This window comes from Periplaneta americana, chromosome 14, assembly GCF_040183065.1.
Source record: "Periplaneta americana isolate PAMFEO1 chromosome 14, P.americana_PAMFEO1_priV1, whole genome shotgun sequence".
Lineage (NCBI taxonomy): Eukaryota > Metazoa > Arthropoda > Insecta > Blattodea > Blattidae > Periplaneta > Periplaneta americana.
In genome coordinates, this window is record NC_091130.1 from 134,301,324 (window position 1) to 134,316,640 (window position 15,317).

Here is a 15,317-nt window from a genome sequence, read left to right on the forward strand (position 1 = left end):
GTGGTATAAGAAATATCCTTGACTAACAGGGTGCTCTGAGGCAAAATAAGTTATGTTGTTATATCTGTATTCTGTTTGGAGGGTGAAAATGAGTGGTCATCATCACCTTCTGGGGTCTGTGTCACAAAAAAATTTAATAGAAAAGCCGAGAATGTTGGATATCTTTTGGGCACTTTAAATTATAAATTTCGTAAAAAGAATAAACATTTATCTTGAAAAACATTGATTTCGAATAAATTCGTGATAAAACAAACATATCATTTATACACAATATTTCACATTGTTTAGCGAATTTGTTGTTGTTTAGTCAACTGTCCCAAGACAGGTCTGAACCTCACAAGTGACATCAAGAAGGCACACTTACGAGGCAACTAGGCCAGGAGATAATGGGTAGGGTGGCCAGTTTCTTTCCCCCTCCATTGCATACATCGCCGACTAGATACATATTACACTAGTCAGACTTCAGATGCATACAAACTACAATTATTGTTCTTCCTCTGATACATATCAAGTGAGATGTACTGCCTGATAAATAATAAATGTACATGTCAGCCAGAACCTCAATCAGAGAATGTTCGCGAATTTAAATGTATGATATTTTGACCTGAAAAGGCTTGTAACATAAAAATTTTGCTTTATTAGCTGGAAAACCATTATTTCGCAAATCCGTGGTTTGAGAAAACTAGGTATCTCTAGTGATTGTATTGTACATCTCCAGTTCTTACTTTCAGTTGTAGATGGCTGTACTGACTAATTCCCAATTAAAATAATAATAATAATAATAATAATAATAATAATAATAATAATAATAATAATTTATTTTTAATTTATTTTTCATTTACTTATATTTAATGTGCTGTACAACAGCCAGAGGCCAATTACAGTTCAGCACAAACAATGTAACAAAAACATTAGCAATAATTTACAATAAAAGTACAAAGAAATAATTAAATTAATGGCAATTAATTAAAATGATCATTACAAATGAAATAATGGAATCATGAATGAAGAATGGAATCATATAAAATAATATTACAAAGATATACAAGATTATAATACAACGACAATAATGACAATGAATGGACGGGATAAAATGGATGACTAAACTACATAGCATAATGAGCGAGAATAATATTAAAATACATATTTAAACAAAAGATATAAATGAAAACTGATATAAAACTTCAAAATATATACTACACATTAAATGGATCCAAGCTTGATCCATGCAAATAAGCATATTTTATACATCTGCAGACCGGAGAGAGAGATTTAGAATTTCTATTGTAAAACATTTTATGATATCTGAAACCCTTAGCAGGAATACGAAGACTGATATTGCTTAGGAAAGATTCACAATCAATATCACCCTTAAGAACTTTACAAAAAAATAAGTAATCAAGATAATAATAATAATAATAATAATAATAATAATAATAATAATAATAATAATAATAATAATAATAAATGTATTGCTAGAACAAAGATAAATTTCGTTTTTTATATAAAAAATCTCTCTGGTACCCCTAGAAAGAGTGCATACTCGTACTCAGGGGGCATCCCACAAACATTTTAAAATAAATATTTTATTAATCAGCAGAATAAAAAGTAAAAAAGAAGAAGAAAACAGAGATATTACAATAATTTACTAAAACTTTATATTTTCTCTCTAAACAATCATTTTCAAATTGATTTTTTAAAGTACCTAAGGAGCACTAGCAATAATTGTATGTTTAGGAACTTAGCTATTATCTTGTTTTAAAGCCTTGGACCGAAGTTGCTACTGTGATTATAAGCTACAGTTGTAATACATTTAGGTTCTGTCAAGCATATGTTGTCTGATCTTTTAGTTTTATATTATTTATGTGAGTACAAATTAAATATATTTCGGTTTTTGTGTACGACATTGTTATAAATCTGATGGATATCAAATACTTTAAATTCAGAATACAACAGTTCTGAGGGATAATCAAAAGACTTATTAAGACATGTTTTTATTATTTTTTTCTGTAGCAGTGTTATTGGCAAGAGGGAGGTACTAAAGTACAACTCCGTACCATAATTCCCAATGGTGCCCCCAGGTATCTAAATATAAAAAATGTGGAAAGATATCGTGTATTCAAATTTGAATTTAGAATTCATTTTAATAAAGCTGTCAAATAAGTCGAATTACAATGAAGAAATAATATAATTTTAGTTTTGTTTCCGTCTTGACTTATTGTAATGTTAACCCAACAATATATTAACACATTTTAATACTTTACTTGTGAACGTTTTCGCCCATTTTGGGCATTTTCAGACCATAAAGATATCTGTACATAATTGCATAATACATATTGAAATTCTACAAACAATTAATGGAAATTTATAATTACACTAGAAACATTTTCAAAAAAATTACACTAAATACAGCAACAATTGGTAGTTGTATGATAAATATGCATATTTAATGTCATATTATAATCATTCATGACAATTAGAGATCGCGAACGAGTTATTATATTGGAACAATAAACTGTATAATGACTCAAAGATGAATACTTGTTTAACAATAAGGCTCTTAGGTTAAATGTGCATATTTTACAAGTATTCATCTTTGAGTCATTATACAGTTTATTGTTCCAATATAATAACTCGTTCGCGATCTCTAATTGTCATGAATGATTATAATATGACATTAAATATGCATATTTATCATACAACTACCAATTGTTGCTGTATTTAGTGTAATTTTTTAGAAAATGTTTCTAGTGTAATTATAAATTTCCATTAATTGTTTGTAGAATTTCAATATGTATTATGCAATTATGTACAGATATCTTTATGGTCTGAAGATGCCCAAAATGGGCGAAAACGTTCACAAGTCAAGTATTAAAATGTGTTAACAAATATATTGTTGGGTTAACATTACAATAAGTCAAGACGGAAACAAAACTATAGTCCCGATGCTGTTATTTCCGGCGTGACTCCGCCTCTCTGCTTACGTCTTAGAAAGTGAAGGCTCTATAAAGTCTAGGTAGGTAGTATCATGCGCCATTTTTGGTCTTACGTTGCCGAGCTACCATACGAGGAATCTATTTGGCACACCGTTAAACATTATCATGTCGTAGCTCCTATGATAATAAATCAAACGCAATGTAATTCAGCAAATTATTGAGCGGCAAATAACGTCTTCGTGTGCTTTCTGCGAACGCCAACAAAAGAGCTAAAATGGCGGGCGATTATATTAAGTATTTATCGAGCCTTAAGAAATGAATCAGCGAATCACAAGACGCACACGTTCAAATGTAGCCGACCTGCAACACAATTGGCTGCCAGAAATTAGAGCGACGGGACTATAGTCTACCACTGGTATTAGTGTTTAGAATTGATGAGAAAGACAATTTATTTTGTGAGGGAATTGCCTATTCGCTTGTCGATGTTTGATCTTCCTCCATAGCTAACAAAAGGAATACTGAAAAGACCGATGTATTGAACGTAGGATAGTACTTGTAGGACCACCCACTTTCCCTCTCTGCGTCTCGCCCCGCAAATAAACAGCTCAGGAAGAGAGACACGAGCAGTACAACCCCATCACTTCAGGTGCCCCCAGGTATCTGAATGTAAAAAGATGTGGAAAGATATTGTGTATTCAGTTATAGTCCCGTCGCTCTAATTTCTGGCAGCCAATCACGTTGCAGGTCGGCTACATTTAAACGTGTGCGTCTTGTGATTCGCTGATGAAGAAATTATGCATTTCCTAAGGCTGGATAAATACTTAATAAAATCACCCGCCATTTTGGCTCTTTCGTTGGCGTTCGTAGAAAGTACATGAGAACGTTATTTGCCGTTCAATTATTTGCTGAATTACAGTGCATTTGATTTATTATCATAGGAACTGCGACATGATGTATAATGGTGTGGCAAATAGATCCCTCGGCTGGTAGCTCGGCAACGAAAGAACAAAAAATGGCGAACGATACTACCTACCTAACCTACATTTCACACAAGTTGAGAGGATGCGAAGGCATTTCTTTCTCCTTCTACTTGCCCTGAGTCCGTCAGCGACAGACCAGTAGCTGTTACTTCTTATACCTGCACCCCCCAAACTGTACACAAGAAAATAAAATATTAAATAAAGTACATTAGTGAATATAAAATACAGTGACACAGATGTTTGACTATTATATGTTTGAGTATATTTTAGTGTCGTTCTTACAATATTTTCAACTAATAATTAAATTAAGGAATGTTAGTTTGTATTATGAAGTCAGGGAGGAGTGACACAGTCCAGATTGTTCCATTGTGTATGCTGTAGAGTAGCAACTAGCGGTGGAGAAAACATTTATCTTCTGCTCGTAGTAGCTTTTTAATGTGCCAGTTGATATAAACAGCAATAAAATTAAATATAAACGCTTAGTATAGACTTTTGAAATGTAGACTACCGGTAAACACTTTCGATAATAAAATTTGTCACTATGTTGAAAGTCAAGTAGTTGAACGTTTGTGAGCTGGACAGTAGCATCTTCCCCTTCACTGATGGTAGAGAGTGTGAGTAGAGGGGAAAGCCTACCAACCAAACTGAAATGAGGATTAGACTTTATAGAGGCTTCACTTCCTAAGACGTAAGCAAAGAGGAGGAGTCATGCCGGGAATAACAGCATCGCGACTATAGTAATAGATGAACACGAAGTGTTAAGTGCTGGACTATAACAAGAGGTGTTGATGGGTTTGTGTTGCTTTCAGGACCAATATCAATTCTGTTACCGAGCCGCCCTCGAGTACCTGGGCTCCTTCGACCACTACGCGAACTGACGCTAGTGCCCGTCCCGCCCCAGCCCACTGCCCGCCCACTGCCTGGAGGAGCGTTACCGACTCGAGAGTGTGCATGAGAGTGCGTTGTAGAGAAGTGATTGTTTGTGTAGTTGTGTTGTATCGGCAAATGTTAGGCATCTCGAGAGTACAATAGGAAAGAAAAAAAAGAAAAAGACAATATTTTAAATGACAGTGATGTGAAAGATATTACAAAAAGAAAGAAACAAATGCTGTAGTTTTTATGAACCCTGCCCTACCCTTTCTCCTCTACCCTCGAGCCCTTTTCACGTATTGACAATAACATGCCGAATCTTCATATTTTAAATGAAATGGATATTGATTTGCAAATTCAATCTGAGTCGGACATTTAAATTTTTTTTTTTATGTAATTACCGCCTCGAGAACATGGTGCCATCCGTGATATTGAAAGAATTACATAATTGGTTTCCATGACTCGCTCACAAGAACAGAAGAAGATGGAGAAGAAGGCTTCCTCACCCCCATTTGTTGGTTGCCGTGCGGCATATTTTTCCAAGGTGCCTACTTAAAGCAACAAGCAGCTATCCACACTCAACATGATTACAAGTGGGAAGAACATATTTGGAAAACAACGCACATCATCATCGTCGTCGTACATACAATCAGTGTGGAGGTTACAAATTCATAATTTTTTATTGACAGATTTTTGGTTTATTGTTGATCTTGCATTTCTGTACTTCATTGTATTTACCTTTGCGTTGTTTTAACTGTACATGCTCATGTAATGCCCATTTACAAGTTTAAAAGGCAGAGAAGAGAAGCTTCTGTAAGTTATGATATCGAGTTATAAAAATACATTTCATTATTGCATGCGTTTGTTTAAAAGTGTAACTTAAAATCATGAATCACAGATTTTTTTATATATATTATTTTATATTTAAATATTTTTTACAAGGATTTTTAGAAAAGTTGTATATTTTTTTGTCAGTTTTTAAATCAGACTAACTTAAATCTAGAAAATTCACTTGAAATTATTGGCAAATGAAATGTAATTCTGTGAACTACAAATGGCATCTTTTCTATTATTTCATTATTTTATATTATTATTTGTCTTTCTTTTAAAGAAGTGCTAATATAACTTTTTTAATATTCAGTATCAAGTAATAGATACTTAAGACATTTGCGGGAATACATATTTTAAAGACTAACAAATAAAAACATTTGTAATTTTTTGTGTAATTTATATATAAAATTGTATCTAATATTACAAAATCACTTCAGGACCGTGTCAATCAAGTATGACATAGAATTTAAGTATAATATATTTTTTGTCAGTTTTTAAATCAGACTAACTTAAATCTAGAAAGTTCACATGAAATTATTGGCAAATGAAATGTAATTCTGTGAACTACAAATGGCATCCTTTTTATTATTTCATTATTTTATATTATTATTTGTCTTTGTTTTAAAGAGGTGCTAATATAACTTTTTTAATATTCAGTATCAAGTAATAGATACTTAAGTCATTGCGGGAATACATATTTTAAAGACTAACAAATAAAAACATTTGTAATTTTTTGTGTAATTTATATATAAAATTGTATCTAATATTACAAAATCACTTCAGGACCGTGTTAATCAAGTATGACATAGAATTTAAGTATGATATTATTTTATTGAGCATGTTAAGTAATTTAGTAATTCCTCTGGATGAAGTACTATTATATTATTGTATTCTGACACCCGGGAGGTGAAATGAAGGGGGTTGCATTGTGTAGAGATTGTCTGTTTGGCAGGTATCACATTAAATTGCTGTGAAACGATGTGCATCTTTTACGTGAGCAAGTACAGTAACTTACTCCATTGTGTTTTATTAATTATTTGTGGTGCTTAGCAGTTACACTGCATGCGTATCTAAACACTGATAGCTATCTCATAAGGACATTATATTTTCTAAATGAGCCAAGAATTTAGACTGAAAAGTTATGATTTTTAAAAGAAAATATTTTTATTGACTCCCTCCTTTTTTATGATTATGTATGATTTTATTTTATACATTATTTTGTACTTGTAGATGAATTTGAAAACTTTTTATGGGATATTGATTTCAAGTATTGTTAACATATCGTGTCCAACATCCACACACCCATGACTTTATGTACATGTGACTTATCTTTCTGTGGAAACTCTTATTGTAGTAAATATGCTGTATGGTTTTCTTTGAGAGAGTTTATTTCTTTATAACCAATGTTCACACATTTTCCTCCATAAAATAAATTGAATGAATTTTTTCATGGAATTATTAATGGTAGTTACCAACACGAAATAAGATTAGATACTGACTTTTTCAATAGTGAGATAAACACAGGACCACATTGTATGAAATGAATACAACTCATAGACAGAGTCTTGCTTGTTTTATGATTCTTGTTGTACCATTAGCTTAATGTTTGTAATACTGGCTTTTGACACTGAAGATCTGGGTTTAAATTTTGTCAAGATTAAATTAAATTTGTGATGGACAAAGACGGTGTTGGGGGCAGGCTTTCTCAAGGCACTTCAGTTTCTCTTGCAACCATATCACATTTTTTTCATTGATACGAAAGTGTTGCTGTTATTCTTCTGTGCCTCTAGATGTATGCATCTATAGCAGCGGTTACTTTTCTTCAAGGACCAAATAGAAACTTTAGTGTTCAGACGTGAGTTAGAAGACGGAAACAATCATTTAATATACAGGGTGTAAACCATATAATCTGCCAAAAAAAATACTGGTGATAGAGAATGAATTACTGAACAAAAAAGTCCCATAAAATTTTTCTGTAACTTTTGTGGTTTCCCTAGAAAAAAATGTTATCTGTGAATCTGATGTATTTGGAAAAGATAGTAGACTGTCATTATTTACTTCGGTCCGCCACATACATTGCAACTGTGATGATTAGGGAGCGGATTCCTATGTAATTAAATATTATTTTTGCGTGTGATAAAACACAATTAACAAAGTTAAAAATTCCGAACATGAAGTTTCAAGTTTAAAACCCGAATTTTATTTCACATAAAAACACATATTTTCACAAAAAAAATTACGTAAATACATATTTTCAGGAAATCTATCATAAACACATAAATCTTGGAGTTTTTTTTACTTAAATAATTTTTTTACAAGATCTTTCAAATATTTTAAAACTAAATCAATTATGTCACTCAGAAGTACGTTATCTTTTTTTAAGAATTCTCCTTTGCTTCGTGTTTCTAAGCGCTGTGTGGTGTATCCATGATACATTTTCGTAATAGTATCGCCTCAAGTTCTGAGAACTGCTAGGCAGCATATCAATGTTATTATTAGAGAATAAATTAACATGTACAAGGAGGAGAGATCTTGTAACACATAATTAGGAATGTTTATTGTTGCTGAAGATGATTTCATTCCCTGCTTTGTTTGTGAAACACAACAGATAAGAGCTCGGGTATGAACATTATTTAATTTAAACAAATCTCTCGCCTCTCGCTCATGTCTATCAAGTAAGGCAATATATCTTGTTGTGATTCCCTGTTATTGGGCTTCGTCAATCGATATCCTTCAAGATGTACTGAAAGATGGTTATTTAAAAAACGATTTGGCCTTCCTATTAGCAAATTTAAGCTTTTTGTGTGACCCCATAAAAAAACCGGAAACATCCAAAAACCTGTTGTCTGAAACAGGGAGGTGCTTGCCGTGGAAATTAAACTAGACTTGCTACCAGGTTCAGAAGCACAATTACTAAGGGACAAATTCCAGAATGTGTTTGGGAAAAACAGTGGATATAAAAAAAATGTGTAAAGTTGGAGTATTGGAGGATGTGTCTGTAGGTGAAATTGACGTTGTATGTGTTTGTGACATTTCTCTCTTTAAATATGCACGTCTGACGTCCTGTAATGTGGAAAGATCGTTTTCACAGTATAAGTCGTTGTTCAGAGATAATCGGCATGCATTTGTGATGGAGAATTTGGAGATGACCTTTGTTGTTCACTGCAATTCTCGGCCAACTACTAGCACTCAAGTGTGGTTGGTGAGTACCTAGTAACATTTTTTTTTTCAAGCTAAATAAGGTATTTTGTCATACCGGTACTTAAAAAAAATATATATATTTTTTTATACTTAGCAAATATTTTCGTACTTTTTAGCACATAAAAATAAATATATTTAAATTTTTTAGCACATAAAAATCCGCTCCCTAGTGATGATATCCTTGTTTACAAATCAGGGTACTCTGTTGTCTCTATATTGTTGTGGTGTTAGCGTGTGTTGGCTGGAATGACGTTCACATTTACTCGAACAATAAATGTTAGATGCTCTCAATCCTAAAAACATGATATTTTAGGAACAAAAAACAAAAATGTAAGCAAAAACAAAATTTCACTGCACATCACGTTTAGTAGACCGAGATGTATAGTCTATATAATTTTGGCAGTTTATGTCGTTGACACCCTGTATTTATTTTATTTAAATGCTTGAGGAAAAATTGTTTGTATTTTTGGTTAATAACAATTTTGAAAATGTTTTTCTTCTCGCCTTATATTTATTAGAAATAACTTTTAATTCGATGTTAATAAGTTTGTTAACAAACATTTTTACATAGGTATTTAAATTGACTTAAAAGCATCTTACTCCGAGATGTAAACATTCTGTTCATTAGAGATTTTATGTAAGGGGTGAATAATCTCAAAACCTATAAAAGACAGCTGTCTGAAAGATCCATTTCTGTAACATTTTTTTATATTGCTCATGTCAGAGAAGCTTGATTCGCATCTAAGTTGATGCAAACATTAACAAAACGTAAAATGTAAGTTTCTTGCAATTTGGAAAATTATCCACCTATTTTTGCCCAAAAACAGGAATATCATAAATTTAAAATTGTAAACTACCTTGATCAATTGTAAATAACATTGTCTTGCTTCTGCAGAAACATTGTTTATCTGTGAGGGTGTTAAAATGTCTGCCAAATTATTTGTGCCAGTAAAATGAATTTGAAAAATTATCGGAAGATTTTCACTTAACTTCGTAGTTTTGGAAACAACTTCATTTCGAGTCTCTCCATCATCTGACTTTCTCTCTTCACAAATGCTTGCTGTGTAGACTGGAACTAAACCTTTGGGAATTGCTTATCTAAAGTACGAGGGGGATCCAGGAAATAACGACCGTTCGCGCATACCCGCCACGCAGCTGACTTCCCTTCCTTGTTTGAAGGTCAACTGGCTTCCTTAACATGTGTTCTCATAATGTTGTGAGTACTGGTTGCAACAAGTCGCTATTGTGCATTTTGTGTTACTTCAAAATGAACAACGTGATTGATAATCCCGCTGACTGTGAGGTGAGGAGTGTGAGTCGATTTTTGAATGCCCGACATTTGAAACCTGCAGAAATTTACCGGAAATTGAAAGAAGTGTATGGTGATACTGTAATGAATAAAAGAAATGTGAGAAAATGGTGCGAGTTTCATCGTGGACATTTGTTCGCCCATTGTTGAACACCATTTTCTCACATTTCTTTCATTCATTACAGTATCACCATACACTTCTTTCAATTGCCGGTAAATTTCTGCAGGTTTCAAATGTCGGGCATTCAAAGTCGAATCACACTCCTCACCTCACAGTCGGCGGGATTATCAATCACGTCGTTCATTTTGAAGTAACACAAAATGCACAATGGCGACTTGTTGCAACCAGTACTCACAACATTATGAGAACACATGTTAAGGAAGCCAGTTGACCTTCAAACAAGGAAGGGGAGTCAGCTGCGCGGCGGGTATGCGCGAACGGTCGTTATTTCCTGGATCCCCCTCGTATATGCAGCAGTTTTTTTTATCATAGGAAGGCTTTCAAGGTGTGATTTAATATGTCGTGGGTGTAAGTTTTTTTTTTGCAATTTTTTTTTTTAACACATAGCTCAGTTACTCCATGAGTGCGTTGAGGGTATGACTTTGGCAGCCTCTCTTTTAAGGTTCGAGAACGAGAAATGGAGAGTAAAATAGACAAGTAGGCCTACCGGTAGTACACACAAAAAAAAAAACTGAGAAGTCTGCACTCGCAAATTTCGTTGTCATGACGTCACATAACATTTACGGAGGCAGGCTCCTGCCCCCAAATGCACTTGTTTCCAGGTTATAGGAAAGATTTTCCCATTTCCTTTCAGTTGAGAGCGATGATTTATTAGTTTTACTCGGAAAATATGCATGTTTATGTGTTTTTTATGAGTGGAGTAAATGATAAGGAACTGGGATATAATTTTTTACATGATGAAAAAATTAAGGGAAAAAGACATTTTGAATTGTGGGCGGCCCACTGATATTCTCGATATATCGGTTAAAAGAGAAAATAAGAAACCCGGAAATGATGTAATATAACGTTTAAAAAATCTTGGTTTGTTGAATTCACTTGACTGTGCAGTGGTCACAGCTTGCAAACATTGTTCTGTTGGCCTTGTTCACTGTTTAACAATAAAAACAAAGTGTTGAGCAAAGAAGGGTTTGACTTTATTAATATAACCCTTTCTCTTCATAAGTTGTTGTTTTCTAATGCCAGGCGTTTGACAGTAAAGTCATTTGACCTCTTGCACTCCAATATTTTTCAAAGATATTATCATGGTCAGCCACTGAAGCACAGATTTTGAGGTGTTCCGAATCCATTTCTTGGTTTGAGTTGTACAATGGGCAGTTAGGGGACTGATATATTCCGATTCTATGCAGGTGTTTGGCCAAACAATCATGGCCTGTTGCCAATCTAAATGCAGCTTCTCTTCATAAGTACGAAGATTCAATTGAGGATTTTAAGTGCAAATTTCAGCTGAGCGTTTCTGAGAAAAACATACACACTATATAGTCCACACCTGTGGAGTAACGGTCAGCGCATCTGGCCGCGAAACCAGGTGGCCCGGGTTCGAATCCCGGTCGGGGCAAGTTACCTGGTTGAGGTTTTTTCCGGGGTTTTCCCCTCAACCCAATACGAGCAAATGCTGGGTAACTTTCGGTGCTGGACCCCGGACTCATTTCACCGGCATTATCACCTTCATATCATTCAGACGCTAAATAACCTAGATGTTGATACAGCGTCGTAAAATAACCTAATAAAATAAAAAATACACACTATAGTTGATATCCCGCAGAAAAATAACAGACTTTTTCATATAAAGTTCAATCAGAATGTACGATTAAAGACGTTTTTACTTCAGTTTGTATCTGATGTTACAGTGTATTTCTGCGAAAATTTGAAAGGGAAATCATAAGGAAAATATATGGCCCAGTGAAAGAAGGCAAAACTTGGAGAATTCGTAATAATAATGAGATAAACACGATATTACAGGGCAAAGACATTGTTAGATTTATAAAGTCAGCTAGACTCTCATGGTTGGAACACGTACATAAAATGGACGATACAAGACTCCCAAAACGTATGTTGAATGGAAGAATATTGAGTGTGGCTAGACGTGGTGGTTCCAAGATATCTTGGATGATTTGAAGAGGTTACGTATATCTGGGTGGTGGGAGAAAGCGAAAAGAAGAGATGAATAGAGGCGGATAGTTGAGGAAGAACTTCACCAGTCTCTTCCTTAGTTCTTTTGCCAGAGATCCGCAGAAGATGCTCCTTTTTCTATTAAAAGCTTCCTTGGCCATTGCTATCCTTTTGACTTCCTGGCAGCATCTCACGTTCCTGCTTATAGTACACCCCAATTATTTGAAGCTGTCCACTTGCTCTACTACCTCATAAACGCAAATTTGTTACATGGTGTAAATGTAATATCAGGACACAATCGGACTGCAAAAATAATTTGGGACGAAGCATCTGAAATAATTTTGTGTGTTAAATTTGGGCCTCAAACAAAGTTATCTTATTTTAAAGCGTCGTATAATTTCTGTGAGTGTTAGTGGCATTCCAACAATTTTTCATAGTTTGGCGAAGCTAACACACGTGGTTTTCAGTGATAATAATTTTAGCTTAACTGATCTTACGATGAAAGAGTAATGGAACAGAGAAAAATTCTCTCCGGCACCAGGATTTGAACCCGGGCTTTCAGCTCTACGTGCTGACGCTTTATCCACTAAGCCACACCGGATTCCACCCCGGCGTCGGAAGAATCGTCTCAGTTTTAAGTTCCAACTCTTGGGTTCCCTCTAGTGGCCGCCCTCTGCACTACGTCATAGATATCTATGAACCTAGGACTGAAGTCCACACATGTGCTGAGGTGCACTCGTAATGAGTGACTAGTTGGCCGGGATCCGACGGAATAACTGAGACGATTCTTCCGACGCCGGGGTGGAATCCGGTGTGACTTAGTGGATAAAGCGTCAGCACGTAGAGCTGAAAAACCCTGGGTTCAAATCCCGGCGCCGGAGAGAATTTTTCTCCGTTCCATTACTCTTTCATCGTATGATGACGCAGAATATCTGCATGGAAATATCATATGTACTTCGGTACATTAAAATAATATATTTAACTGATCTTACTTTCGATATTATTTACCAATCAATGAACATCAGTTACCGCAACTAGACCCAAGAGTATGAACAATATACTGAAACTAGAGAGTAGAAAGGCTAGGAATAGAGCTATTGCAGAACGTTGTTTGAAAACGCCGCCAATATCACCAGTGCATCTACGGGAAAAATATTTTTTCGCAATTATAAGATCTTATATCCATTGGCAGACCTCAAAAGAGGTGGCCAGATATCAGGATGATGATGATTGGTCAACTGTCGGAATACAGGTCTGAACCTCACAAGTGGTACCAAGAAGGCACCACTTATGAGGCAACTAGGCCAGGAAATAATGAGGTAGGGTGGCCAGTTCCTTTCCCCCCTCTTGCATACATCGCCGACTAGCTACATACTTTGTCAGACTTCAAATGATAAGATCTTATATTCTTAAGACAATATTCTGATGAAAATAAGTTTGCGATTTAAAGAGAGTAAAAAATTGCAGTTTAAACAGTATAGTTATTTTCCGGGATGTGTCGTTACGACTTCCCATACCTTCCCCAGTCTTGCATTTACGTGACGTCATGTGTTACGTAATTTGTGGCGGAACATGTGTTCTAAGTACCGATATGTGTCGTGTGGTGGCGGTACATGTTCGTCCACGCAGTCTAGTATATACAGTCACGAAACTTGAGTTGTTGAGGGTACTAGGAACAATAGACTGTGCCGGTATTATTTCGCATTGTCTGTAATGGGGCGATAGTAGCGATCCTACTGGTTAGCAACTATCTATGGATGCATATTTACTACATATTGAGCTTCGTGACTGTATATACTAGACTGTGGTTCACGTCAAATGTGTGCTGTGCTGCTAGCTAGAAGGTTGGGGTAATAGACAGCACCGTATTCGATGAAATTTGTAAAGTTACGGTTTGTTAAGCTCTTAGCGACAGAAATCTAGTTATGGAACGGTGTGTTACGAACGGTTTATTGCCTATTTGAGATCCAAATAGTGTTTTGTGTGATACTGTAAGAACAGTTACGTTAGTTGCCAAAGAGATTTAGGAATCTTAATTTTCCGTAATGTACGAAGTGCAAAGCTTAAAATGGAGACATCACTTGTGAAAGACGTTTGATGTGAGAATATTAGGCTAAATTGACTGTGTTACAGTGTTTATCGTTGGCTTATTCATGGTTGATAGAGGTTAATGTTGCTAATGCGTGCATTAAAGCAGAAATCTCATGGTATAATAGTTGATTAACACATTAATTTACTCAGAATGTTAGGAGAATTTGAGTATCTTTAACAAATTATAAAAAAATGACGATCGACCCAACGAAAGTGATGATTTTTATAATGTTTGAAATTTGGACTGTCAAATGGAGGGGTTTGCTTGAAGATCTACGGCAGGAAATATGTTCATTGCATTCGTTAGTAACATCGCCAAAGTCTACCCAAGATACGGCTTGGAAGCTCTAGGACCGGAAACTTATACAGGAGGAACAAAAATTAAGGTATGTTTGTTGTCTATGATGTTAACAAGGTGCGAGGTGTATCCTCATAGAAGTTTCTTAGTCTGCCGCATTGAGATTTGTGAGTTGCTAGCTGTGGGTTTGGGAGTGATTTCTGTTGTTTAGAGACGTCCTATTCAACCATTATGACCCGAATTTTAACGTCTATGTTAATTGATATTGAGAAACTAAAAAGTCTTTAAATATATAATGTATAACTGTCACTATTACTAATAATAATCATGCAAGTATAACATTAGGCCTACTGGTATGTAAAACAACTATTACATTACGGACACCAGAATGACTATTGACCGCTATTGTTGTGTTCCGATGGGGATGATGGGGAGGAGGGGTGAAATTGGTTACGTTTTGTCAATTTGACAGTAAATTGATACTATGAATATCAGTTCTTTACAGGATTTTCCAGTTTTATTACATTGATAATATAATAATTATTATCCTGATAATGTAATAATAATTATTATTATTACCGTCGCTATTAATATTAATATTTTTATTAATATTATTATTATCATCATTATTATTTATTATTTATTATTATTATTATTATTATTATTATTA

The 15,317-nt window shown here is 34.6% G+C and overlaps 1 protein-coding gene across 7 annotated transcripts in view; it reads left to right on the forward strand.

Moving 5' to 3' along the window:
• Positions 1 to 6,997, forward strand: part of Lar (tyrosine-protein phosphatase Lar) — a 652,517-nt gene extending 645,520 nt beyond the window's left edge. For all 7 annotated transcript variants that reach the window (XM_069846106.1, XM_069846110.1, XM_069846112.1 and 4 more), the window contains one exon: positions 4,726 to 6,997. In XM_069846106.1, coding sequence (XP_069702207.1) covers positions 4,726 to 4,794 — 69 coding nt within the window. In that variant the 3' untranslated portion in view covers positions 4,795 to 6,997. The remainder of the gene's footprint in view (positions 1 to 4,725) is intronic.
• The last annotated feature ends 8,320 nt before the right edge of the window (positions 6,998 to 15,317 follow it).